General features: G+C 35.4%; 1 protein-coding gene and 1 long non-coding RNA gene across 3 annotated transcripts; one reads left to right on the top strand and one right to left on the bottom strand.

Moving 5' to 3' along the window:
- Positions 1 to 9,382: 9,382 nt before the first annotated feature.
- LOC137729838 (uncharacterized) lies at positions 9,383 to 16,018 on the top strand. The gene is made up of 4 exons (XR_015951860.1): positions 9,383 to 9,682; positions 15,001 to 15,170; positions 15,505 to 15,659; positions 15,753 to 16,018. It is a non-coding gene; the product is annotated as an uncharacterized LOC137729838 (long non-coding RNA).
- LOC137729837 (TMV resistance protein N-like) lies at positions 15,058 to 25,123 on the bottom strand. Of its 2 annotated transcripts, XM_088677116.1 has the most exons (7): positions 24,528 to 25,123; positions 20,225 to 21,326; positions 19,823 to 20,131; positions 18,825 to 19,709; positions 18,099 to 18,723; positions 17,577 to 17,783; positions 15,058 to 15,402 (listed from the first exon to the last, which is right to left on the bottom strand). In XM_088677116.1, exons 1-7 carry the CDS (start codon positions 25,040 to 25,042, stop codon positions 15,386 to 15,388), a joined length of 3,660 nt encoding a protein of 1,219 aa, XP_088533242.1. In that variant the 5' UTR covers positions 25,043 to 25,123; the 3' UTR covers positions 15,058 to 15,385. The 2 variants fall into 2 exon arrangements, with proteins under 2 accessions (XP_088533242.1, XP_088533241.1); XM_088677115.1 differs by lacking the exon at positions 15,058 to 15,402 and having other exon boundaries at positions 17,080 to 17,783.
- Positions 25,124 to 25,895: the final 772 nt, after the last annotated feature.

The following is a 25,895-nucleotide window of genomic DNA, read 5'->3' as shown; positions in this document are numbered from 1 at the left end:
AAATCAAAATTACTAAGGGGATTCGGCCAGCAAGGTCATTCATGTCAAAATTCTGCTCTTCTAACGGTGTTCGGTGGAGCAAAATTAGTGTCAAATATTGACTACTAGATTGGTACTCCTCAACAACATTGGTAGGGGCACGAACATGTGCATAACCAATGTTCTTTCCATCAAGACGGAAGTAGATTCTGCAGGGTTAAGGTTTAGGAATATTATCCCTTATTCTTGACGTTTTAGGTTTTAGGTGCCAAGTATCACGCTTCGGGCATGATGCCACACCTTGGCAAGCCCTGATTCTACCATATGTTGTAAAAACAAACTCGAAATTGGATTGTGAGAGACAAACCCAAATTTGGATTCGGTAGGCTCTAGCCGAAGCTGGAGGGGTCTGTTCGGTAGGCCTTTGCCGAAGCAGAGCAATACCGTTCGGTGCATCTCTGCCGAAGCAGAGCATTCCCTTTAATGCATCCCTGCCGAAGCAGGGCATCACCATTCGGTAGGCTTTGACCGAACTGGGTTGAGCTATTTGGTAGACTTCAGCCGAAGTGGGTCTATACCGTTCTCTCATGTTTGTGGTAGTAATTAGATCCGAGAATTTGGTAAACTTTCGTCTTTTAAACTGTTGCTTCAGGAGAAAGTTATAAACATGGAAAGATGAGAAAAAGTATTCTCGAGTCGAAATTCTATCGAATTTATAAACTTCATAATTGTACTCATTCATAGATGTAATCATGGTGTGCTTCAGGCAATATCTTTCATGATTAGACGGTCCGTAGGAGCGAGCTAAAGAGAACACGATTCGACAATGGTTTCTCAGCTTCTTGATAGTCAAGTGGAGATTCACGTCTTGTACCCCACATAAAGTTGTTTCTAATAGAAATGTCCAAATCAGTGAAATCAAACTTTTTACGGTTCGACAATCCACTAAATTAGAGGGAACACGATTGTGATTGTGCTATGGAAATAAGATATCCATAAGCATCAAAGTTAAAACATTCGGATTCTAAGACATGTTTTCATGAAAAAAAGGTCGGGTTTTCATGGGTGTATTGCTTTATGAAAACTTCGGGTTTCAAAGATACTAAATTCAAAATTACAGGTTCGAGTTTAGTTATGAACTTCCGATTCATAAAAATGAGATACCTGTAAGAACACAGAATACAATATACGACAATTGTAGTGGATTTGGGTTGCTTCAAGAACTCAAGTGTGAGTGGTTCGGGACTACGAAAGGGAGTTAGCAATTAAAGGAAAAAAAAAAAATTCAAACGTTAGTGTCCAAAAGTGGGCTTTAGGCCAATAATTTTGGATTAATTGTCAGATTGGTAGACTACTAGTCACTTTAATTAATTCAATATATCGAGACCATTCGGAGTCGATCGTAGAAGCTAAATAATGACATTCGGGTTATATTAACTTTAGGTGGCTTCGGGCCAAATAATTAAGAAAATTAAGCCTAAATAAGGCTTAGCCGTAGGCACCCGAACCTAGTTGGGTGCAGGCAAGAAGCAGAACGGGCCAAACAAAGAATTGATTTGGGTCGTGAGGTTCATGGCAGCCTAACAAAGAACTGATGGCTCATGTCCAGAAAAAAAGAGGGGTCTGCAGTAAAGCTGCAGGTTGGGCTCGGGTCATGGCTTGCAAAGCAGCTCAGATGGCTGCAAGTGGTAGCGGGCCGAGTGGGATCGAAGCCCAACAAGTATCCAGCTGCAATCTGAGGTGGAGTACAGGCTGACTGATGGGAGCGGGCCATTCAAAGGACGAAGCCCACCAAGATTTGGCTGGCTTCTGGTGTGGGCTGATGGCTGCAGGCCCAGCGCACAGATAATTTGCCCAGGCTGAATACATGGTGGTCCAGAGGAAACATGCCTGAGCTGCTGGCTTGGCTCGGCTTGGTGGTGGTGTGCCTTCAGACTCTGCTTCAACCACAAAACATCCTCTATTGTTTCTTTTTTTTTTCCTACTGAGTTCCTAATTGCTTCTAATTTCTTTTAAATCTTTGACTCACAAATTTTACATAGCAAAAATTGCGTAATGCATGAACAATTATAATATTGACAAAATATATGAACATATATATGATATATATATATATATATAATTGGAAGGAACATATAAATATAGGGGGTTTATGCATCATGGGAAATGTTTTCATACTTCAAAGTTTTTTCAAATATGTTAATTTATTTTAAAGGAATCTTATTGGTAGAAAACAACTGAGCCTTTGAATTTGTAGAAGATTCTTCTCAGAAAGCCGGAATTGCATTTTCAATGCGTTGTATCACGTTCAACAAAGAAAAATTAAATTGAATTAATAGCATGTAGATCAATTCAATAAAATAATAAATTAATCATAAAAAGAATTATTAAAATGTAATACTCCCCTGATTGAAGATCAAACACTCTTTAGCGTATCATCAAGAACGTGTTGATAACGTGTTGTAGACCTATTTAACTAAACTATATAAGGATAGAGGAGAGAGCCTGGCGGCAATAGAGAAAAAGAGAGAGATTTAATTCTGAGGTGTGTTCTATTCCACCCCATTGTGTCTTTATTTATAGTAGTAGGGGATGTTAATTCCTTACCCTTTTAGGATTACAACTCTAATAAGACTGAACTACTAAAGGAAATATTCAAAGATGTCTCTAGATACAATAGGATTTACACAATTATATTTCTAATCTAATAGGACTGCAACAGTTTTGAATTTCTTAGAATACTTTTTATCCTTCCTGAATTAAAATATTTTAAGACATTTTTCAACTATTTTAAGTTTTGGACACTTGTCCACTACTAATGCATCGGATAGTCAACGTGAATGCTGGTTGGCTAATCCTCCCAAAGTCCACAGTCAAATGAAAGAGAAAGCAGGGCAAACATGAATGTCTATAGAATCGATCGACTGTTTTGGAAAAGGATAAATTAGCTTCTTATCTTTCATTTTGCTACTTCATTGATTAAAATCCTATTCATTTTTAATTTTTGATCAAGGTCATTGAGTATTAATAACATCATTAATTATTTCAATAATAAAATATTTTTTTTATTTCTAAATATATTCATTTAATGTTAAAAATGTTAAAATTAGTATATTTATATTTATGACTAAATTTTTTATCATATATTTTTAGTTTTAGTTTGTACCCATTTTTAATTTGTACCAATTTTCATTTCAGTTTTAATTTGTACCCATATATTAATTTCTTTTTGTGCCCATATTTTTTAAAGTTTATTTGTATTTGTACCCATATATATATATATATATATATTTTATTTGTACTTTTTATTTTGCTAAATGTACCCATGCTAATTATATGTACCCATTCATGTAAAACTTTTTAATCTTAAAATGTACTTATTCTTAAATATACCAATTTGTTATATGTAAAATGTACAATTTTTTATGTAAAATCTATTCAAATTTTTTCTAATCCATTTTTAAACTTATATGGGTACATTCTTTTTTCTTTGATTTTAAAATGTATCCATGTCAAGTTTAATCGAAGAAATTTACTAATTTTATTAAGCCTAGTATCTTTTTTTTTTTTTTTATTTATTTTTTTTTTGGTGATTTTGAAGAATGTACCCATGTTTTGATACAATTAATTTTTTGGTTAATTTTGATGAATGTACCCATGTTTATATACACACACACATACACACTAGTATATTTATATTTTAATATTTTTAATCCCACAAATTATGGTTTTTTTTATTTAAAATCTCATTTATATAAACAACTAAAATTTCTAATTTTTAATTAAAAAAATATAGTAACGTACATAGAAATAAATTATCACATTAATTTCAGGGACCTTGATAAAAAATTAAAAACCAACAAGGTTTCAATCAAAGAATATTCATAACTAAGGACCGCATCCAAAGTCTCCCTTTGAAAAATCAACCAAACTAACGAAAAAAGTTTAAAAACTTTGAGTTTTAATGATAAGAACAAAATAAAAAGTAAAGTGAATAGTAACATGATTGATTTTTTAGTGTAAAAATATGGTTTTTCATTAAAGTGAATAGTACCGAGAGCTTTTCATTAAAGTTCTCTTAAAACAATGCTTTTTCCTTTTGTTTGGGTGGTGGAGGTTTGCCAAGAGCTTTGTTTAATAAAAAGAATTGCATGCTTTTTCATTGCAAATGGATTAGAAGGCAACATGCAGACATGGAAGTGGACATGTGGTGAAAGAGACCAACTTGCTTCTTTTAATTATTAATCTATTGCATGTGATGGAAACATGTGGTGGAAATGCAAGTTGGCCATTTTGATATTATTTCACATGCAAGCTGGCAGTGAAGTTTCTTTATGGCAAGTTCAATGTTCTCAGCAAATGGGCTCTCTCAGATCTCTATATAAAGAAGCAGAGGCACAAGGATTATGGATAATCAAACAACCAATCAATCAACTCTATCTACTCAAATCAGATCATCAATCTCCTTGGAGACATTTACCCTCAACCAAGCACCCTTTACTTTTCTTGTTTATTAGCTCTGCTGCTCACTCGGTAGTATGGATCTCCCTTGTAGTTTTACTTACAACCTTCAAAGCCATTCCCCAAATCACCAGAAATTGCCATAAGACTAGAACAACTTGCCCGATCCCTTCCAGTCATTTCGTTTACAAGCAATCTACAATACCAGTCATTTACTTTCCTCTGTCATTTACACTTCTAGCAACCTTGTCATTTACATGTTGTTACATTTCTCTACATAAGAAAGTCCTTATCTTTAAGGTAAAGAACAAACCTTGATTTGAGCCACTTGCACTCAAAGGCACAATCTCTTGGTTAGAAGTCGAACTCTGGCGCAATCTCAATCATTCAAATCCCATCTACTAGTAGCATCTAGTAGTGGCACGCTTGCACCTGCCAATTTCTTGTTCGAGTAAATTCCCAGCATGCCTGCGAGGCCCATGACAAATTTAGGGGGCGAACAAAGAAATACTGTGTTAATACGGTTTCACCACGTTAGGAGAATTCTCATACAAAATCAGCCCCTGAGTTCTAGAAAATAGAACAAAAGTTGGTTGTGGCAATAAAACAAGTGATGTGCGCTCGTGGTAGTGGTGTTAAGAGTCTTGCTTCAGAAGAATATTAAATTGGCTAAGGTACTCAGTGTTTTTATTAAGTAATTAATTGGTTGGTTTAGGACTAAATGATTGGTTCAAAGCTCTAAGTTTACACCAGAGACTGTTTAGATCAGCTGCCTTTTATTTGATTACTTAGAAGGATCACAATTTGATGCGCGTTTCATTGGGGTTAGCCAAAAGTTTAAAATGTTGAAAGGAGGAAGTAAATGGCTAGTTACCTTAACTACAACGAATGTTGGATGTCATTCTGTACTCAGCAGTTCTGATTTGATCTTTCTTCTCTTTCAAGTTGAGCTAGTAAAGTGCCAATTCCGTATTAAGTCTGTTTCTACTGTTAGATATTACTGGATATTTTATCTTATCAATACAAACTGATGTTTGCTCCACATTCATTGGTCTCTACAAATTTTAACTCATTCATTTATCTGTCTCTATTAAAATTTTACAAAGAAATGGGGGAGGGGAATATATCAGCAAACAGTTTCAAAATTTTCTTGTTGAGACAGGCATTAAACATCACCTATCTTGCCTTTATAGCGTAGGCATATAATCGACACTTTTCTTACTCTTTTACAAACTGCATCCTTGCCTCCTGTGTTTTGGTCCTTACCTTGCCAAGTGGCAGTCTATCTTCTTAATAGAATGTGAACCATTATCTTAAAAAACAAAACTCCACTTGAGTTACTGTATAATTCCATTCCTGTGATAAATCATCTCAGGGTATTTGGTTGCTCCTGTTTTCCACTTCTCAAGCCTTATAACAGTTTCAAATTGTAACCCAAAACTACAAACTGTATTTTTCTAGGCTATGCTTCCAGATATAAGGGATATATATGCTATGAGGTGAACAAGAAGTGGATTTACGTTTCTAGACATGTACTGTTTGATGAAACCGAATTTTCATGCATTTCATTAGTTTCGAAATATGCATTCAAATAGTCACATACAATAGTATTGTTCCTATTCACAATCCATTCTAACCATTACCGCAGCTTTTACTCTGTTGGGTAGAAAGGACACGGGGATGAAAGTAAGAGTGATTGACCGGACTTCATTTCAAAGGAAAGTTAAACTTCATCTGTGCCAACTCATTCATCATCTACTCCAAGTAATCATCAAGTTCGTACTATAAGTGATGTCCATAGTTCAGCTTGTCAATCCATTACTGCACCATCATCTCAGTCCTTATCCTCCACTAGTTCTGTGGCTACCGAATTCTATCCTGAATTCTGTCCAAGTGGTACTGCCTACTCCTGTTATGAATTTCCATCCTATGTAGACAAGGTCCAAAAATGGCATCTCCAAGAAAAAGGTATTTTTATCAGTTCAAAGCGCTTCTGATGTTTCTTTTTTTGTCTCAAGTAGAGCCTGCCACTTATAAATCAACTCTTAAGTATTCAGTTTGGTCATGCCATGAAGAAAGAACTCACAATTTTACATTCTCAAGGTATTTGGTCTCTTGTTCTCCTTCCATCTCAGAAACATTTGGGGGTATAAGTGAGTGTTTAGGGTAACAAAGAATGTCGATGAGACTGTTTCCGGATACAAGGCAAACAATTGAGCCAGGTCATTTTTCGGCAACAGAGCAAACAATCGAGGCTCGAGACCATCATCACTGGACTCGTATCAAGGGTGGGAACAAAGCCTAGTCATTAAATGTTAGTGTTTTGTTTGATGAATTTTTCAGGATTTGTCCATTGTATGTACAGGACATGCAAATGATATGCTCACAGATCTAAGCCAACCTAAAAACCCAACTGAATTAATACTTACAAGTTAAATTAAGGTTTGTGTTTCATGTTGGGGTCTATGGGTTGTGAAATAAATTTCAAGTTTTGACGTGCTACAAAACTAGGAGGAACAATTTATGGTTCAAGTGTCCAATTGCAGAACTTTGTTAATTTATTTTCGTAATGTGCATGTGGTGTGGATATAGTGTGCATGGCTTGAGTTTCGATCCCAACGATCAGGGATGAGATTCGTGACAAGGCTAGATATTTTGGACTCGTGAGGACGAGATAAAATTGGTGGTGGCTTCTATTTGGACGGTGGTCGGGATGAAAGTGCACCATGTGTGCACAGTGAGAAGCCGAGAGAGTGTGCGTGAGGGAGAAAGTGAGAGAAGATAGAGAGGGAGGGAGAGAGAGTAGATAGAGAGAAATCAGAAAATGGGAGCAAATAACCGATTTATGTGTGAGTATTTTAGTAATTTCGGTTTTGTATCCTATTCTCCAACAACAATTTATAGCCAAACTGAAAACATAAACATAAAATAACAAAATTATTAAGGTTCTGGAAAAGAAGCGTTTTGATATAGGAGCCTAGTTTTTTAATTTTTTAGACAAAACATACAACACTTTTAAAAATTTGATCAAACATTTTCCTAAGTTATTAATTCTAGTTTTTCACATAAATTCAATTTTGTTTAGAATTTTAGTTTTTCACGACTTCTCCTGGGCATTTCGTGTTTTTTCTCTTTACCTATTATCCCTATATTTATGCATTTATTATCCATCTCTATGCATTTTTTTATTGTTTGTTATAATTTTTTTTCTTTGTATATAGTAGAAAAAAAATTGTCAGATTTGATTATTTGAAAAGACCCAGCACATAATAAAGATTTGTTTGATTATATAGCTACGTCTAGTTACCTATAATATGGACACATTTAGTTTTATAGTGTATTTGATTTTTTGTATGTAAATGTACCAAAAGGGTTATTTGACAGAGACATTTGGTTTTGTGGTACATTTGAGATTTTTTGTACATTGGTTTTTTGGTACATTTGGAATCTAAACGTACTAAAAGGGTTACCTAATAATGGGCACATTTAGTTTTATGGTACATTTGAAATCTAAACATACCAAAAAGGTTACATAACATAACAATGATTACATTTGGTTTTATAGTACATTTCAATTTTTGGTACATTTGGTTTCTTGGTACATTTGATATCTAAATATACCAAAAGTCGATACTTTTGTTCTCAAATGTACCATAAGTTTGAAGTATATTTTTTTATATATCTGTATGTGAAAAAAATATGTATAGAAGACTTTTTATTGAGATGTTTTTAATAGAAAGAGAACTTTTTTTATTTTATTTTAAATATTGATAATGAGGAAATGAGGATTTAGTTAATTAATTTTTTATTTTACTTTATTAAACAAAATGTCATTTAATGCGTAAAAGGGAATTGAGGAAATTAAATTCCTATATTATAGGCAATTAGTTGCTAAGCTACCTTATACTTCTATATAAATGCATTTAAATTAATGACATCGAAATTAAATGAATAGAAAATTATTGAGGTTGCAATTGGTCAAAGCATCACAATCAAATATCTAAAAGGGATAAATGTTTAATCTAACAACTATAGAAAAATTATAAAGCATTCTAATTTCTTATTTAAAGTGATTAAAAACGTTTTTGATGAAAATATTTTTCACTACTACAAAATAGGACTTCTATGATACTTGGTAAATTTTTTACTGACTTTCTTTTGTTTTTAAATGTTTTTTTTGGGAACTTTAATGAAAAGCTCTCGGTGCTGTTCACTTTAATAAAAAACCATATTTTTACACTAAAAGTCAATTATGTTAGTATTCAATGTACAATTTATTTTGTCATTTTTTTTGTTAAAACTCAAAGTTTTCCAGTTATTTTCATTAGTTTATATGTGTTTTTTAGTACATTATTAAAAATGTTTTTAAAACAATATTACGAGGCAACTTAGGAAAAAAAAAAAAAATTGGAAATAAAATTTTTTTTTTATTGAAAAAGCTAAAAATGGGGAAAAAAAAATTATAATGAGATTCAGTTACTGCACGCTCTGATCTCCCTCTCGCTCTCTGCCTCTCAGGTTTTCGCTCTCCGCCCATCTCCCTCTCTTCAAAGCGAAAATCCTTCTCTGCCACTCTCGCCATAACTACTGATGCTGAGACACAATTGCACCAGGTAAGGATTTAGGGTTCTTGTTCCTCTCTCAAAATCTCCCCTTTCCCTATCCTAATTTTGTTGTCATCTTTAAGTTCATTCCTTTTGCTGCTAGGTACTCGAATTCAACATCAACTCTTCTCATTCAAGAAGATTTTTTGAGAATTATCCTCTAATTTATTTGTTCTTGTTGTTGTTTCTTCTTTTTCCGCAAATTCCAGTCTTATCTATTCTCATAAGTTCTCTCATTGTTTATGGTTTTTTTTTTTTTTTTTCTTCTGTGTTTTACTTCATCACTAATAGCTAATATTGTTGGAGGATTTTTTTAATTGGAGCTATTCTGATCAGTACACTGGCTTGGTTTTTTTTATTTATTATTTAATGGCACTGGTGACCTAATTAGTAAGAGAAGCAGAAATTTGGGGTGGAGTATTTGGAGAATGATGAGGAAGAAAGCGTTGATGAATGCAGACACAATGTCAGTACTTTTGTGAAGAAGCTCAGAGAGTAAAAGGGAAGAACTGGTGATTTGGAAGGGAATGGTGAAGTTGATGAGTCAAGATCGGAGCAATGCAAAGGAGGGAAATGTCTCAAGTTCGCTGCAAAGAGTGTAAGAGGAAACGATTTTGTATTTCTTGCATACAGAACTGGTATGCATTAATCTACTTTATATTCCTTTAATATTTCTGATCAGTAACTTACTAAGATGTTGGGTTTATTGAGTTCATTTTGTTAGAGCAACTCCACCGTGGTGGATTGCTCGAGGGACAGGCTAGAGAAAAAGGCCTGAGGCCCTGTCGATTCGCTCCAGTGTGAAGGAGCCTGAGTGGAGGTGGAGGCCCGAGCTCCGGGCCTGTGAAGAATTGCCAGCCCGAGAGCCCGAGTGGATGTGACGCCAAGGTTGACATCAGCCCGGTGTCGGGCCATTTTTTTATTTTTTTTCTGTCAAGCGCGTGCACCCCACTCACTCGTGGGGGCGCGTCGCTGACATATTTTCAGAAAAATCAGCCCACTTTTCAGACTGAAATGTTACCGTTGGGAAGCCATGTGACTTCCCACGGTCCATTCGATCTCAACGGCTCTTTAACTTGGACCGTTCGATCTCAACGGTAAAAAATATAAAAAAATCTTATTTAATATCAACTGTTCGATCTGAGATCAACGGTCGATATTAATATCCTTTATAAATAAATAAATAAAAGAAAAAATAGTTTTAAAATTAAGAAAAGTTACCGTTGTGACACGTGGCACAATCTGGAGTGTTGGAATTCAAATTTTTTTATATCCAACGGTAAAGATTAATTAGTTGAATAAAAATTTAAAAAAATTGTAAAAAATCTGAAATTTAAAAAAAAAAAAAAATTTGTTTTTCCTTTTCTATAAATACCTTCTCATTATCATCTACCTTACAACACAATTTCATATTTTCTCAACTACTTTCAATCACATTCCTATCTTTCTCTCAAAGTTTCAATCCAATTTTTTTCAACAAAATGACTACTGATGTAGGTACGAATTGGTCGCTTCTTGAAGATGTTGCGTTGTGTACTAGCTGGGTTGAAGTTACTCATAGTTCGCTTACGGGTAATGAGATGCAGTTGCGAGAAATATGGAGTCTTATTCATACCAATTATCTTGAGAAAATGGGTGGGAAAAGAACCAAAGAATTGATGTCCAGTCGTTAGAAATTACTTAGCGAATCGTTTAGTACGTGGAGAGACGCCTTGGCACTAGCTAGTAATAATATTCGAAGTGGGGAAAATTACTCGGATCAGGTAACAATATATTATTTATTTGTTTGTACTATACCCAAATTTACATTATAATTATTTGTTTGTATTATTTATTTGTTACCTATTTTCATTATAATTATTTCTTCTCCTGCATTGTGTAGCAACTTTAAGCACGTGCTTGGTATGACACCAAAACCAAAAGCATAAATCATTCAACTGGTGAGAATGTTGGAATATTGTCAAAGATTGTCCTAAATTTAGAGTTGTGCCTGTCGGTCCAGAAGTTTTCAGGAACAGCACCCCTCCATACTCTACACCCGATCATGGCTCACATGTTCATGAAGATGATGCAGAAGAAGTGCCCGAAATGCCCCTCCCTGAACAAGCGTCAGTCTTGACCCAACCCATTATCCAATTAGGCCTAAAGGTAAGAAGGCTTCAAAGAGAAAAGGGAGTGCTTCCAAGAATGATTATGCAAAGTACATGGAAGAACTTGCTCGCCAAGGTGAATTGACTTTGGTGCGGGAAATGGCAAAATTTGAGGCTGATAAGGCTAGAGAGAAGGCAAAAGCTGCAGCTATTGAGAGATAATTTCAAGCTAATGAGAGAGAAAGAGAGCTACTTAGGCAAGAAAAGGAACATGTTAGAAAAGAAAGAATAGCTTAACGAGATCGTGAGATTATGAACATGCCTTTAGAAGGGAAGTCTCCAAATTCTAAATTTTTTTGGAAGTCGGAGAAAGCGGACGTGGTGCGAAGAAGGCGTGCAAGAGAAGCGAGAGCAAGACAAGATGGTCCTAGTACCACAAGGGAAGATCATCCTAGCACCACAAATTGGTTAAGTGATGATTGATAGAGTAGTTTTTGTAATCGAAGCCCATAATTTTCCAATCACTTTGGGTTGTAATTTATTATTTATTGAATATAGTACTTTATGTTGTTTCCAATTTATTGAATTTAGTACTTTATTTAAAGTGAGGGTAAATTTATTGAATTTGGTAAGTTATTTATACTAAGAGAATATTTATTCAAATGACAAAAACAAACCAAATAAAATTAAATAAACACACCAACTAAAATTAAATAAACACACCAAATAAAAACAAACACACTAAATGAACTTAATTATCTTCAGCTTGTTTCAATGCCTATTGGTGCTCTATCAAGTCATTTTGCCGGGCATTGTGCATACATGGCCTTTGAAGTGCAGTATATCGTTGAATGACCAATTCATTGTAACGTCCATCCCTTTCTAATGGCTCATGTTGCACGGGTTCTTCGGTAGCGTCATGAGCGCAATATATCCGTGGTCTTGAATTGTTCATTGTGTCTGGCTCATATTCATCAACAACATCATAATTATACTCATCTTCCACAATCATGTTATGATGAATGATGCACGTCATCATGATGGATCGAAGCGACTCTACATCAAACATTCTGGCAGTGCCCCTGACGATCGCCCAACGAGCTTGGAAGATACCAAAATAACGTTCCACATCCCCTCTTGACAGCTTGCAAAGTGTTTTTCCTTTGCACTTCGCGGACGTGGCACTCTTTTGACAAATGTTGACCACCTTGGGTAAATGTCATCTGCTAAGTAGTATGGGCCGTCGTACATACGTCCGTTGACACAGTACTTGACTTTTGGTGCCTTTCTTTGCAGGACATCGTTGAACACTGGGGATTGGGCAAGGACATTAAGGTCATTTTGAGCTCCCGGAATCTCAAAAAAGGCGTGCCAAATCCATGTATCAAAAGATGCCACCGCCTCCAAAATGATACTTTTTGATCATTTTCTGTCCCCATAACCTCCTTGCCATGCACTTGGACAATTTTTCCACATCCAGTGTATACAATCAATGCTTCCAATCATCCCAGGAAAACCACGCATCTCGACCTTCTTCAGAAGCCTTTGCAAGTCCATGTTTGTAGGTTTCCGGAGGTACTCTGCGGTATAGATTGATTCGATTGCTTTGCAAAACCTCATCAGGAACTGAAGAATGGTTGATTTCCCCATTTGGTCTGCAGCTGCTCCATATGCAAGCATCCGCAAGGCAGCAGTAATTTTTTGCTGAGGAATGAGACCCATAGCACCAAAAGCATCATTATTTTGCACAAAGTAAGAATCATGGTTGCAAACAGCAATCATGATTTTGTTGAACAAATGTTGTTCCATTCTAAAACGGCGTCTAAAGTACGTATTAGGGAATGCACTATTACGGACAAAATAATCGTCCAAGAGTTCCGTACCTCATCGTTGCTTGCTTCTATCAAGATTTCCGGAACGGCTGGGCCTGCAGATTTGAGCCACAACTTAGATGACTCGACGGGAATGTGAGGCTTTGTCAATTCTTGCTTCGTCATCTGTCCTTCTACTCTCTTCATCCTCTTCCCTCTCATTTTTTGCCACCTGGAGATTGAACATTCCTTCTGATTAGTTAAACAATTCTTCCTCTTGTTGATCGAGTTCCCATATCATCCTTGAGGAAGAAGAAGACATTATAGAGAAAGAAGTAGAAACTATGAATAATGATAGAGATTTTTGTGAAGAAGGAAGCATAAATTATGAATAATGATAGAGATCTTGAGAAAATTGGTGTGAGATTTGTGAGGATGGATGGTGGATTATATGGAGGATTCAGAAAGGATTAGGTTGTAGATAATGCCACGTGGTATGCCGTCATTCGTTAAAAATCTGATGGAAATCCATCCTCAAAGATTGTAAACAGATTATGACACGTGGCGTGACGTGCTTGGTTAATAATCTTATCAGAAATCCATCACCAATAATTGTATTTTCAGATAATGACACGTGGCATGCTGTCATTCGTTAAAAATCTGATGGAAATCTATCCTCTAAGATTGTAAACAGATAACAACACGTGGTGCGACGTGATTGGTTAATAATCTTATCAGAAATCCATCACCAATAATTGTATTTTCGGATAATGACATGTGGTGCAACGAGTACGATTAAAAATCTTGTCGGAAATCCATCCCCAATAATTGTTTTGTCAGGTTTTATGACAAGTGGCGCAACGAGAACGATTAAAAATCTTATATGAAATTACAAATAAAATTATTTTGTATTATTTAATAATTTTCAGATAATGACACGTGGCGCAACGAGAATGATTATAAATCTTATCCAAAATTACAATTAAAATTATTTTGTATTATTTTATAAATAAAAAAAATACTAATATTTTATTGCCTATTGCCAGTGCTATTGAAGTGCAATGGTGGAGATGCAAAAGGCGATTATTGTTCATTAAGGGCAATTACTGTTCACTGGGTGGATAGCATAGTGTATTGCCTGGGGAGAGGTTTCACACACTGGAACTGCCCTTAGACAGGCCAGTGGCCACCATCTTTTGAAGTGAATTTGTTTAATAGAATCCCGTAAATGATGTTTGATTTGGTTTCAAAGGGAGAAAGGGCTTACGATTACATTCTTACTTGGTTGGTGATGGAATAATGTGTATTTGATCTTGAAAACTTCTTGAATGGAGTTAAGATTTTATAGGTAACAATCTAATGAAAACTTATCAGTTTATCTCTCTTTGCTTGTCACTTTAATTGTTTGGGTATTTTTTTTCTAATATTGGGTACCATGTGTTTGAAGAATGATTATTTGCAAAGACTTTGAACACAGAGCGACCCGGGACATCGAGCGAAGAGCTCCAACGCGCGTATTCGAAGCTACGCAAAAAGATCGAATCTTTGGGATCCTTCTTTTCTTCAAACGAAACGAACAGAGATAGAATCAGACCGATTCCCAAAATGCCTTTCTGGATATTTCTCAATGTCCCGGCTATTCACGGAACGTGAGAAGCAGATGAATAAGCATCTGCTTCCGGAAGATGGAGATTTAGTTATATATGATGCTTATCCAGGTATCCAGTGCCCTATAAAGACCTCTATATAGAAACTCTCTCTCTTCTGTTACACATCCTGAGTCCCTTTCGGCACACTAAGTGACTTGACCTCGTATCCTTGCTTCTGTTCCCGTCCACTCTAAAAAACCAGTGTTCTTAAAAGGTCGTTAAAACTGCCTTTGACATTCAAAATCGAAATGAACAAGACAGAGCCATGCCGGTGGTATAGAAAGTGAAACATTCTTTCTTTTCATTCGGCAAGCAGGAAGAGTGAAAGTCAAGTTTAGAGAAAAGCACTTCTGCTGTTCCGGGTTACAGGTGCATGGAACTAGGCTAGGAATAGACACAGTTGCAGGGGAAACGGAAAATAAGAAAATGGAGGAAGAAAGGGGATTTGACAATTCCAGAAATATTTCGGAGACTGAGCCTAGTACTTCCAGGATTTCAATAAGCAGTATTGGAAGAGAAAGTATTGTCCACGAAGTGTTCAATGAGGCCTCGAGTAATTATGGATATAAAGCAGAGGTAAATGCTAATGACTTTTTAACAATTGATACCCACCATATCCTAGGATCTACTTGCATATGTTGAGTGCTTTTACTTGCATAGGCTAGAGCAGAGTGATAAACTGTGAGCATAGCATGAATTATAACCATCTGTTGTTGTAGTTTGCGTAGGACCTTTAAACTTGTCAGGTTTAACTCTTTGAGGCCTTCTCTTCTGTTAAAAATCCTAATCGCTTATTGTAAACTCAAATCTGAACCACCGTCAGAAAGTTTTATGCATGAATAGCTGCTTCTTTTGTGCACTTTTACCTTTTCTGTAAAGCCTCACGCTGATACTTCCTGTGATATTTAAGGTACCGAGCAATTTAGACAGAGAAATGGAGAATTCAATTGGCATTACAAGTCAAGAATAGTCTTATGACATCTTTCCATTCAATGAATCAGATGAGGAAAATGACGATGACGACAATGTCATAGCAAATGGTAAATTTATTCCTTCGTGGTGAAGGTATGTTTTACAGTTATATATGAAATATGATTTCTTAATGACTGAAATTAGGTTTTGTGGTGACACGTTCCCCTTGGTTGTGATCTGTTGCAGTTCAAAGAAAATGCTACATACACTCAACAGGAAATTGATGCATTAAGAATAGAGTGGGCTAAGTATGTTGATGACTTCATCCCAATAGATGAAACACTAGACTAGCTAGTTTCTGAAATTTTAAATTAAGTGAACTTAATAGTTTTATTTTGGTAGGAAAGCTCTACATTTTATAAAGTGTGTTGACTGTGAGATTGTCTTTTGTAATACTTTGGTGGTGGATGAAATACAAATTTATGAAGCAATATTGGTTTATTTGAGGTAAATATCTTGCTTTCTAGATGAATTATGTAGGTCTTATTTTCAAATTAAAAATATGTTATATATGTCATCAAACATATTTCAGGACAGGTATTGAATGGTTTAAGACACGTTTTGTGTGTTGTTGCTAAATTCAATGACGTTGCAAATGGTTTCATTGCTTAGTACATGATGTTATACATATATCATATTTAGTATACCATGACGCTCATTCCTCTATTTACTACACATTCCGCATCTCAAATTGAAATAGATGACATGCTTTTTTAATTCAAGGACGCTTGTTAAGTGTCTCTAGAAGCTATACATGACACTGTGTGTATGTCATGTTTAGTATAACATGATGCTCATTCATCTATTTATGACACTTATCTTGCGTCTTAAATGGTAATTGATGATGCAAATTCTTAATTCAATGACGCTTGGTAACGCGTCTTTGGAAGTAATACATGATACTCTTGCAGCATCATAAAACATATCTTTAATGACACCCACAAAGATGACGCTAAACCCTTGCGTCATTAAACTTTTAACATGACCCATAAACTACGTCTTGTATGTAAAATTTTTTAGTAGTGTTTGAAACCAATCCTTAGCAAAAAAAAAAAAAAATTCTGAAAAAGCACTTAAAGTGCTTTCTAAAAGAAGCACATAACTGGTGCTTCTTGCAGAAAGCACTTCAAGTGCATTTGGAACTCAAAAACATTTTCTCTAAAAACGTTTTCAGTTATTTTAAAAGCACATCCAAACAAGCCAGCAAGCATCATAGACGTTTAAGGGTGTTAAAAATTAATGGGCGGCAATGACCCTGTGATTTGAGAATAATCAAACACCAAAACTAAATGTGATTGCATTAAGGTAAATGTTTCTCGTGGCAATAAAACGAACAAGTGATCTGCCTGGTCGTGGGGTTATGGTCTTGCTTCAGAAGAATATTAAATTTGGTAGTGTATTGTCTCCATTGAGTGTTCTTATTAAAGTAGTTAATTTGGTTTAAGATTTAGATGTAGATGTATTAAAGTCATGCCCCTAATTTCTCAAGTACTACATTCTATTGATATTTCTCTTTGTTTGTATAAAATATAATTACAATAATATTGCCATGACACAACAAAAAGCATTTCCAAAATGCATGCACCATCCGATTCACTAAAAAGAAAAACTGAGTCCTACTAAGAAAATTTGAGTCCTCACTTACCCATCATTTACTAGTTCTCTAGCCAAAAGTGCGAAGTTAATTGTTTTTATGTATAACCTAAAGGTGCATATGGTCCAATATCTTAGTGGATAAGGTGCCTGGTTTCCACCCATGTGTTAGAGTTCGAAACTTTCACCTTCTCTAAATTATTGTAATATTTTTAAATTCCTCCCTTTCCCCTTAATAATAATAATAATAATAAATTAGAAAAAAGTATAGCCTAAAGCATAAATATATGTTACATATTTATCAATACTCTGATCAATGAAGGCAGGACTAGTCTATCACCTAATATTAGTCAACAAACAATAAAACAATTTAAATGTTATAGTCCAGTTATTTATGATCAGATATAGTCTGAAGACCTGGATTGAGTCGTGGAGGACTAGTGGCTCTTTGCTTCTTTCGCTGAAAGAGAGAAGAGTGAGAGACTAGAGGAAAAGAAAGAACGATGACACTCGCCATGATCATCATGACCACCTTCCAACCTCTGCCACCACGGCTATTTCTATTGTCATTGCTAGCCCTCTGTGCTTCAAGTGTGCAGTCACCTTGTTGCTCTTCTTCTTTTTCTATCAAGCAAACAAATACAAGTTAATTGATTCCCACACTTATAGATGACCTATAAAATATTGTGGTTGATTTTTGCCCTTTTAGATTGTTGTCATGCACTTCATATTTAACATATTGTTGTCATGCACTTCATATTTAACATTTTGTTTTAAAACACAACATGCATACATGAAGACAAACTGAAAGTGAGATTAGCATTGCCCCGAGAAAAAAAACACTTGTGATGCTAATATATCAGTGTTTTCATTGTGCTTTTTCTTTTTTTCCTTACATAAAGGTGGGAGTGAAATCATATAGGACACTGAACAGCATACCTGTTATTTCATCAACGTCTCCAGTGACGCGATTGAACCAAGCTGAAGTGAGCATATCACCAATGCTCATGTTCATCAGTGGGAAGAGAACGTGTGCTCCTGACACCAGATTACATGACAAATCTCCAGCAATGACACATGGATAAAAAGGTTCCGTCGTGTTGTGTTGCGTGGTCATCTCATCTTCCTCCTCGTAGTACACAAGCTTGAGGCCCCACTCCTTTATCTGAAGCCAAAATTTCGTGAATACCGAAAAAGTCACCTCATCCCCACCTTCCAATTTATTCCCAAACTTCCAATGGCTTAACCATATCACGTCTTGTCCATAGTCTGGAACACAGAAGAATGTTGGGCCATAGATCCACTTTAGGACTTTACTCTTATTACTAACTTTCATAATTACTGGATGAGGTACATTATTATCGGCAGTGATCTCAGCAAAATTAATGCTGTTGGATTTTTCGCAGACATAGAAGAAGTTCAAGCCTCGGATCCTCAAAGTGGGAAGTGAAGGCACAGTGAAAGAGATTGAGGGCCCTCTACTTTTATGGCTAAACGAGCCATATTGAGGAACCTCGTAATGTCGCGGAAGAAATGTGCTGAATATGCCATATTCATACAGTCCCTGTGCCATGCAAATCAAAATATTGTAAGTTTGCTTCTCTTGCATGACATGATGTGTATGTGCATGTGTGTATAGAGAGAGAGAGAGAGAGAGAGAGAGACCTGGAGGGAATGCGTCATGCTTCTCCCATAAGAGAACGGAGAGCTGATTTTCATCATAATGGTTTCATTCAAATTCAAGTTGCTCAAACCTAAAAGGTTGATCATTTCCACATCAACTAATTCAAGAGGCTGTAACTTGTACCAATACTCAACCTCAACTAGATTGAAATTGGAATTCATTGTGGCACATATTCTCGAGGCCGAAAGTGATTGAAACGTTATTATTTCCAATGATTCACAATTGTGTACTTCCAATTCTCCTACATTTGGCAGCCTTAAAAGTGATTTGAGCCTCTTACACCCCTCAAAAGAGAGTTCACGAAGCCCCCTAACACCTCTAACGCAATCCGGCAGGCTACAAACTGAATTTCTGCTCAGGTCTAATTTTTGTAATGAGGGTAGATTACCAAAATCCCTAGGAAAATTGTCATTGGAAAGATTGCATTTTCTAAGACTTAAAGTCACTAAATTGTGTGGTAGATAAGAAGCCCAGGAAATTCCTACACTTTTCCTTGGCCATAAGGTCCACCACTTGGAGGCAGTGCGTAATTGATGTATTGGAACGTCATCAGCTTCGAATACTTTCAGAGATTCCATCTGACTTATCTCTGTCGGAAACACTTCAACCTTTGAGCAACCAGATATAATAAGCGTTTCAAGGGACGTTAGCATAGAAATGTTCTTCGGAAGCTTCTTGAGATTTTTGCAATCTTCCATATTCAAACAAACAAGTCTCCCTAGGTTTCCAATGGATTCATGGACATCAACCAAACTTACACAATCTTTAAGGATCAGCCTTTCCAGATTTGGGACAGGCCAAAAGTCGGGGGTCACTTTAAGGCCATGGGAATGGCTAAGATTCAGGATCTTTAGTGATGGGAGATACTGTTCAGAAAATTCAGAGAAGGTAAAATTAGTTCTTACTAATGTATAAATCATCATTGAAAACCGTAAAAGAAAAAAAGTGAAATTATAAGATAGTGTGTAGAGTAGCATACCTCTGTTCCCTTCCAAACTCTTCTCAAGCTACTATAGCACATTTCAAGAGCAACAAGGCTCTCCAAGGGAAAATTTTTCGGTAAAAAATCTGAAGGAAATTGAAGCCAGCACAACCATCTCAATCCTGTGGGAAATTCTTTGTAGGATCCATTGAGTCTTAAATGACTAAGCTTGAGGAGTTTCAGTCTGCGCATCCTTGAAAACGCATTAGTTTCAAAAACTAACTGATCATCTGAGTTTCTTGAAGGAGCGTATTCTGGGTGCATTTTCATGTTCATAAGACAAAGGCCTTCAATTTTTTGTGTACCCTAATAAAAAAAAGAAAAAAAAATATTGGTGAATATACAGTAGCCCAAAAGGAAAATGAACACATACAAGATCAAAAGCAAGTCATTTCTTACCTTGTTTTCCTTCAAAACTTCAAAAGAATCCTTATGATGCCATAATCTACTACGTTGTCCCGGCTCCTTTGATTCTAGGAGAACAATTTCTCTTCCCATGTCACGAATCATGTGATGCATCTGGATCGTTTTATATTTGTCAATCCTTACCAAGTATCTGTCAATGAGATTCTGCATACCAACATCTGTGAAGAAATCACAGTCATCCAATATGCTCACGATAACATCTTTGTCCATTCCAATAAAGAAGCATGCAATATGAAGGAATAGATCTTGGTCATGGTTGTCTTGTAAGGAGTCGTAGCTTAGTTTGAGTTTTTTCCAGATTTGACCATCTGGAATAGCTTCCAATTTTCTTACTGCACTCTCCCATACAGATATATCCATTCCCGAAAGAGAAGATCCCAAAATTTTAAGAGCTAATGGAAGTCCTTCACAGTGTTGTACTAACCTTCTTGAATGTTCCATGTAGCATTCAAGTGGGTATTCCTGCCCAAAAGCATGCAGACTGAAGAGCTTCAATGATTCGACGCCATTCCAAGTTTCAACACGATAAAACTCAACTTGCTGGTAAGCATTTAACAACCCCGCATAGCTAGTTGTTATGATGATCTTACTTCCTGGATAAAACTGCTCTCGCATCCCAAATACTACGTCTAACAGTTGGTCCTTGTGATCCACATCATCTAGAACAAGAAGAACTTTTTTACAGCTAATGGCATCTTGAATCCTAGTCATTCCCTCTCTTGTACTGTGTATTTCCACTTTTCTCCGATTCGAAATATCATGAAGAAGCTGTTTTTGTATTTGAATCAAGCCATTGGAATGTTCTGAAATTTCTCTAATATTCTCAACAAAACTGCTTCTTGGAAATCTTCTGAAGTTTGAATCATAAACAAACTTTGCAATTGTTGTCTTGCCTATTCCACGCATTCCATGGATGACAAGTATCCCAACATCATTTGATCTATCTTGCAACCATAAATTGATGTTTTCGGCACGAGAATCAATTCCAACCAGTTGGGGGTGAACACTTGAGGTGGTGCGCCTTAGTTTATCTTCAATTACCTTAACAATTTTCGTGATAAACTTTGACTCGTGCCTAAATGATTACAAAGAAAATATTGAAAAGTAAATCAAATGTCATGACCAAACAACGGATAATTACAAGTAAGATTAGTTAAACATAGATACATAATCAAAATGTCATAAAAATGGACTTAGAACTTATCTGGATTGAGTTTTTGAAAAGGCTAAAAGTGTTTTCTGATAACCAAAAGCACTTCTAACTGTACTTTTGACAGAAAAACTTATAATAGTTTCTGAAACATAGAAGCATTCTGTGTTTGAGAGTACATATACGTAGCACTTGTAACATGCATGTTTAGAAGGCACTTATTGCTTTTCCAAGAAACACTTGGATTTTTCATAAAACTTTAGTGTACTTGTTTCTCGACCTGGCAATCGTGTCGTGTTTCTTGTGTTCGTAATAGGTTGTGTCGTGTAACACCCGTTAAAATAAATGGGTAATATGACCCGACTCGAAATTGACCTGTTAATATTATCAGGTAATATGACCCAACCCATTACCCTTTAAAAAATATATTTTAAATCAATAAATAATGAAAATGAAAAGCATAATTTGACCCAAAAAATGTAAAACATAATACTAAATTAGTATATACATACCACATTGTCACATAAATATTACTTCAAAACATAAATAAATAAAAAATAAAATAAACATTTGTTTTTCAAGTTTACTACCCCAAAATATGAGCCTAATGAAAAAAACATTAGTACATACTACAAAATACAAATGTTCAAAGATATGCAAAATGAAGAGAGTTGCGTTTCAAGGTTGAGGAACCTTGCACGTTTTTTACAATAAAACCCTTCAATTTTCAATGTTGAGGAACCTTTCATAAGCTTTTCCATAATCCATAAACTGTATATCTAAATTTAACCGTTGATTGTCATTTATATTTACGCTCCATTATTCTTACCATTTGTTTTTTCGAATTTTCTTTTTTGAAAACATGATCTCTTAGAGGATGCAAGAAGATGAACGGTTCGGATCGTTGATATTACGTTCAGAGTTTTACCATTAGTAAAAATATAGCACAAAGTTTATAAAGTCTCTAGAAACTATGTAACATCAACTCATATTTTAGTTAACAGTAAATATCGGAATGTCATATCCATGATTCGACCCGTTCATTTTTTTACATCCGCTAAAAGATCACTTTTCAAAAAAGAAATTCTAAAACATGAAATTCAATGAGTTGAATAAAGTGTAAATATGAGTGATTGTGTGTGTGTGTATATATATTTATTTTATTTTTTTACATTTTTCACACTTCTACAATAATTATTATTAATTTCATTAATTTTACACTCAAATAAAAAACACTAGTCATGAGATTTGGAGGGTTTTAAAAATCTAAACAACCATGTAACCATCGTCTAATCGTAGATGATGCAATCACAAGTGTTTATATATGCTTTCACATTTTTTCAGATTTATACATTAATGATTATGAATTTTATTTTTTTTTAAACTTCCTTAAAAATATTATTCATGAGGGTTTGTATGGTTTTAAAAATTCAAATGACGATGTACAAATGCTCAAAGCGTAGAGGATGCAATTACGAGTATTTGTATATTTTTTCATGTTTTTCGCATTTGTAAATTAATTATGATAATTTTTTAATATGTTTGGTATTTTTACATTACTCTACACATTTCACTGCTCCACCAAAAATTCCCTCTACCCCTACCGTATTCTAGCTTGGTAGGTACTAGATAGCTACAGGAGAAGCACCTAGCTCCAAGTGATCCTATTCATAGCTCTTCTGCTCTTTCTATTCTTTTGATATTTTTATTTTTAATGTGTTTTATAATTTTTTAATCTCACTCTTTGCCTATAGTATACTATAAAAATAAATAAATAAATAAATAAAACTTAAATTTCTAAAATTTATATAGAATAATAATTAATAAACAATATATACATATACACTATGGCTGTGACATCCCACATCGCCCAAGGGGAAGTGATCCGCCCCCCGGGTCGGGATGTGACATTTGGTATCAGAGCCTAACCCTGGCTGCGTGTGTGCCGACGAGGACGTCGGGTCCCTAAGAGGGGTGGATTGTGACATCCCACATCGCCCAGGGGAGTGATCCTTATATGTATATTCCCATCTCTACTTAGCACGAGGCCTTTTGGGAGCTCACTGGCTTCGGGTTCCGTAGGAACTCCGAAGTTAAGCGAGAAGGGGGCTAGAGCAATCCCATGATGGGTGACCCACTGGGAAGTTGCTCGTGAGTTCCCAAAAACAAAACCGTGAGGGAATGGTAAGCCCAAAGCGGACAATATCGTGCTACGGTGGTGGAGCGGGCCCGGGAAGTAGTCTCCCCCCTTCCCCTTGGGCGATGTGGGATGTCACAATGGCCGTTGTATTTTATAGTAGTTTAAAAAATTAAAATCATAAAAATAACCTTTTTCATATTGTGTCGAAACAGGTTATCCGCGTGTCACTCTCGTGTAAACCTGTTAAGGACCCGTTATTAACGGGTTCTTATCGTGTGATCCGATAACGACACGATTATTTATCATATTGACCTAAAACCCATTATTTTAGTGTCGTGTAAAAAATTGTCAGGTCTACCTGTTTCAAGAAGCAATCTCAAACGATGAAGTTGTAATGACTTTAAATTAAGAGTAATGTTATGGAGACTAAATTTGCAAACTAAATGATGTGTTATCAATAGGAATAAACACGTTTATCAACGTTTAAGTAATAAACCAATCATCAACTTCCATGTTCTTTAGTTTTCAAAACTTTGTCTCTAAATTTAGTATCCCTAGCATTACGCTTAAATTAATAAGATTGTATACGTTAGATATTCAAATTAGATACCAAAATGTACCACTCTACCAACAACGTCATAGAAAGACAAATAATAAAAAAAATCAATGTATGGGGATGGGGGATAAAGCCAATAGATTATTATAAGCCTAGATTTGTGAGGGCAGTTTTTGGATTTTGAAGCAAATTAATGTTGAAGTAAATTAAAGTAAGAGTTGATTCTCTGTTGTTGTATTAACTTGGGTATTCTATAGGAATCAACAAGGCATAAATGTCCTTTGTTCTTGGCTTTTCTTGTATGTGAAGATCAACAAGAATTAAAGGTTTATTATGTTCTAGACTTTGTTCTCTTTTGCTATAGTATCCACTGCATCAACGTCATAGCTAAAAAAATAAAAAAGCTAGTTGTAATGAAATTACACAATACCTATCAGCTTCATTCTGTAAAACCATCCCAGCAAGATTTGCAGCTTCTGCAAGTGCTTCCCTCCATTCCTTTATCGTGTCACATGATTGAGTTTTCTGGTGTGTAGCAAATAATTTTGCAAGACTTCCTGTTTGGTTCCTCACATGGGATGGATCTACATCGTAGAACACTGGTAAAACTACATGTTCAGAGGTCTTCTTCCGTTTAAGAATCATCACAAGCTCGTTCAGGCACCATTTGGAAGACGCATAGTTTTCTGAAAACACGATGACAGAACTTAGTGATTGTTGGATGGCTTTCTCCAGTTCAGGCTTGATACCTTGTCCTCTCTCGAGATCATTTTCATCTCGAAACGTGCGGAAGTAAGCATTGTCAAAGGCCGTATAGAGATGGTCTGCAAAAGTCAAGCGAGTGTCCTCGCCTCTAAAGCTCAAGAACACGTCGTAACTACATGGAGAAGAACAATAAGTGTTGGAAGATGAGGAGGCTTGTTGAGCTCCATGTACAAGAGCCATTGAATTAGAATTCACTTGTTGCCTATCATAATCATCAATGGAGTCTAGCTAAAAGGTTCACTTATATCAAATGAGACACAAGTACTACACATGCCCCTTTCGTGGAAATTAAGGCCTTAAATTTTACTAATTAGTATAGGAGATGGAAGCATGATTGGCCTCTTTAGACTCTCTTTAATGATGCGTCAAATTCTAAGCAAAATGACGTAACAATTTTCTGCTGCTAAATTTGACAAATGAAAAAAGGAAGGAGGTAGTGTTTTTTTGTCTTATTTGGAATAATTTAGGGAAAGAAGAGAATTTAGACTCTCTTTAATGATGTATCAAATCCTAAGCAAAATGACGTAAAAATTTTCTGCTGTGAAATTTGACAAATGAAAAAAAGGAAGGAGGTAGTGTTTTTTTGTCTTATTTGGAATAATTTAGGGGAAGGAGAGAATACCTTTTTGTCTTATTGGAGTAGTTTAGGGGAAGGAGGGAAAGTTCAGGCTGCTTTTTCGGGGTTTTTATTTTCCTTGGATTGTGAGATTGGGAGTTAGTGGGTAATACGGTGATTGTGAAAGGGTAAAAATGAAAGATTATGAAGCGCGTTGATAGATTTTTTAGAATGAATTGGGTGAGTAAAATTTTGGTTGTAAAGGAGATTTAATCATGCGTTTTTAGAAAAACTAATAAAAAAGATTTCAAATCTTTATTTAATGATAAGAACATACAATATATATATATATATATATATATATATATATATATATAAACATAAAAAACACAAACTGGCGCTTGCCCTTCCACACTCCTTTTTTATTTTTTTTATTTTTATCCCATTGTCGGCTATCATCAAGAGAATTTATTTTTT

The sequence above is a fragment of the Pyrus communis genome, chromosome 10 (assembly GCF_041283825.1).
Source record: "Pyrus communis isolate YQ-2024b chromosome 10, ASM4128382v1, whole genome shotgun sequence".
Taxonomy (NCBI): Eukaryota; Viridiplantae; Streptophyta; class Magnoliopsida; order Rosales; family Rosaceae; genus Pyrus; species Pyrus communis.
Note: the sequence above shows the minus strand (reverse complement) of the source record. Positions and strands in the feature narration are given on the sequence as shown.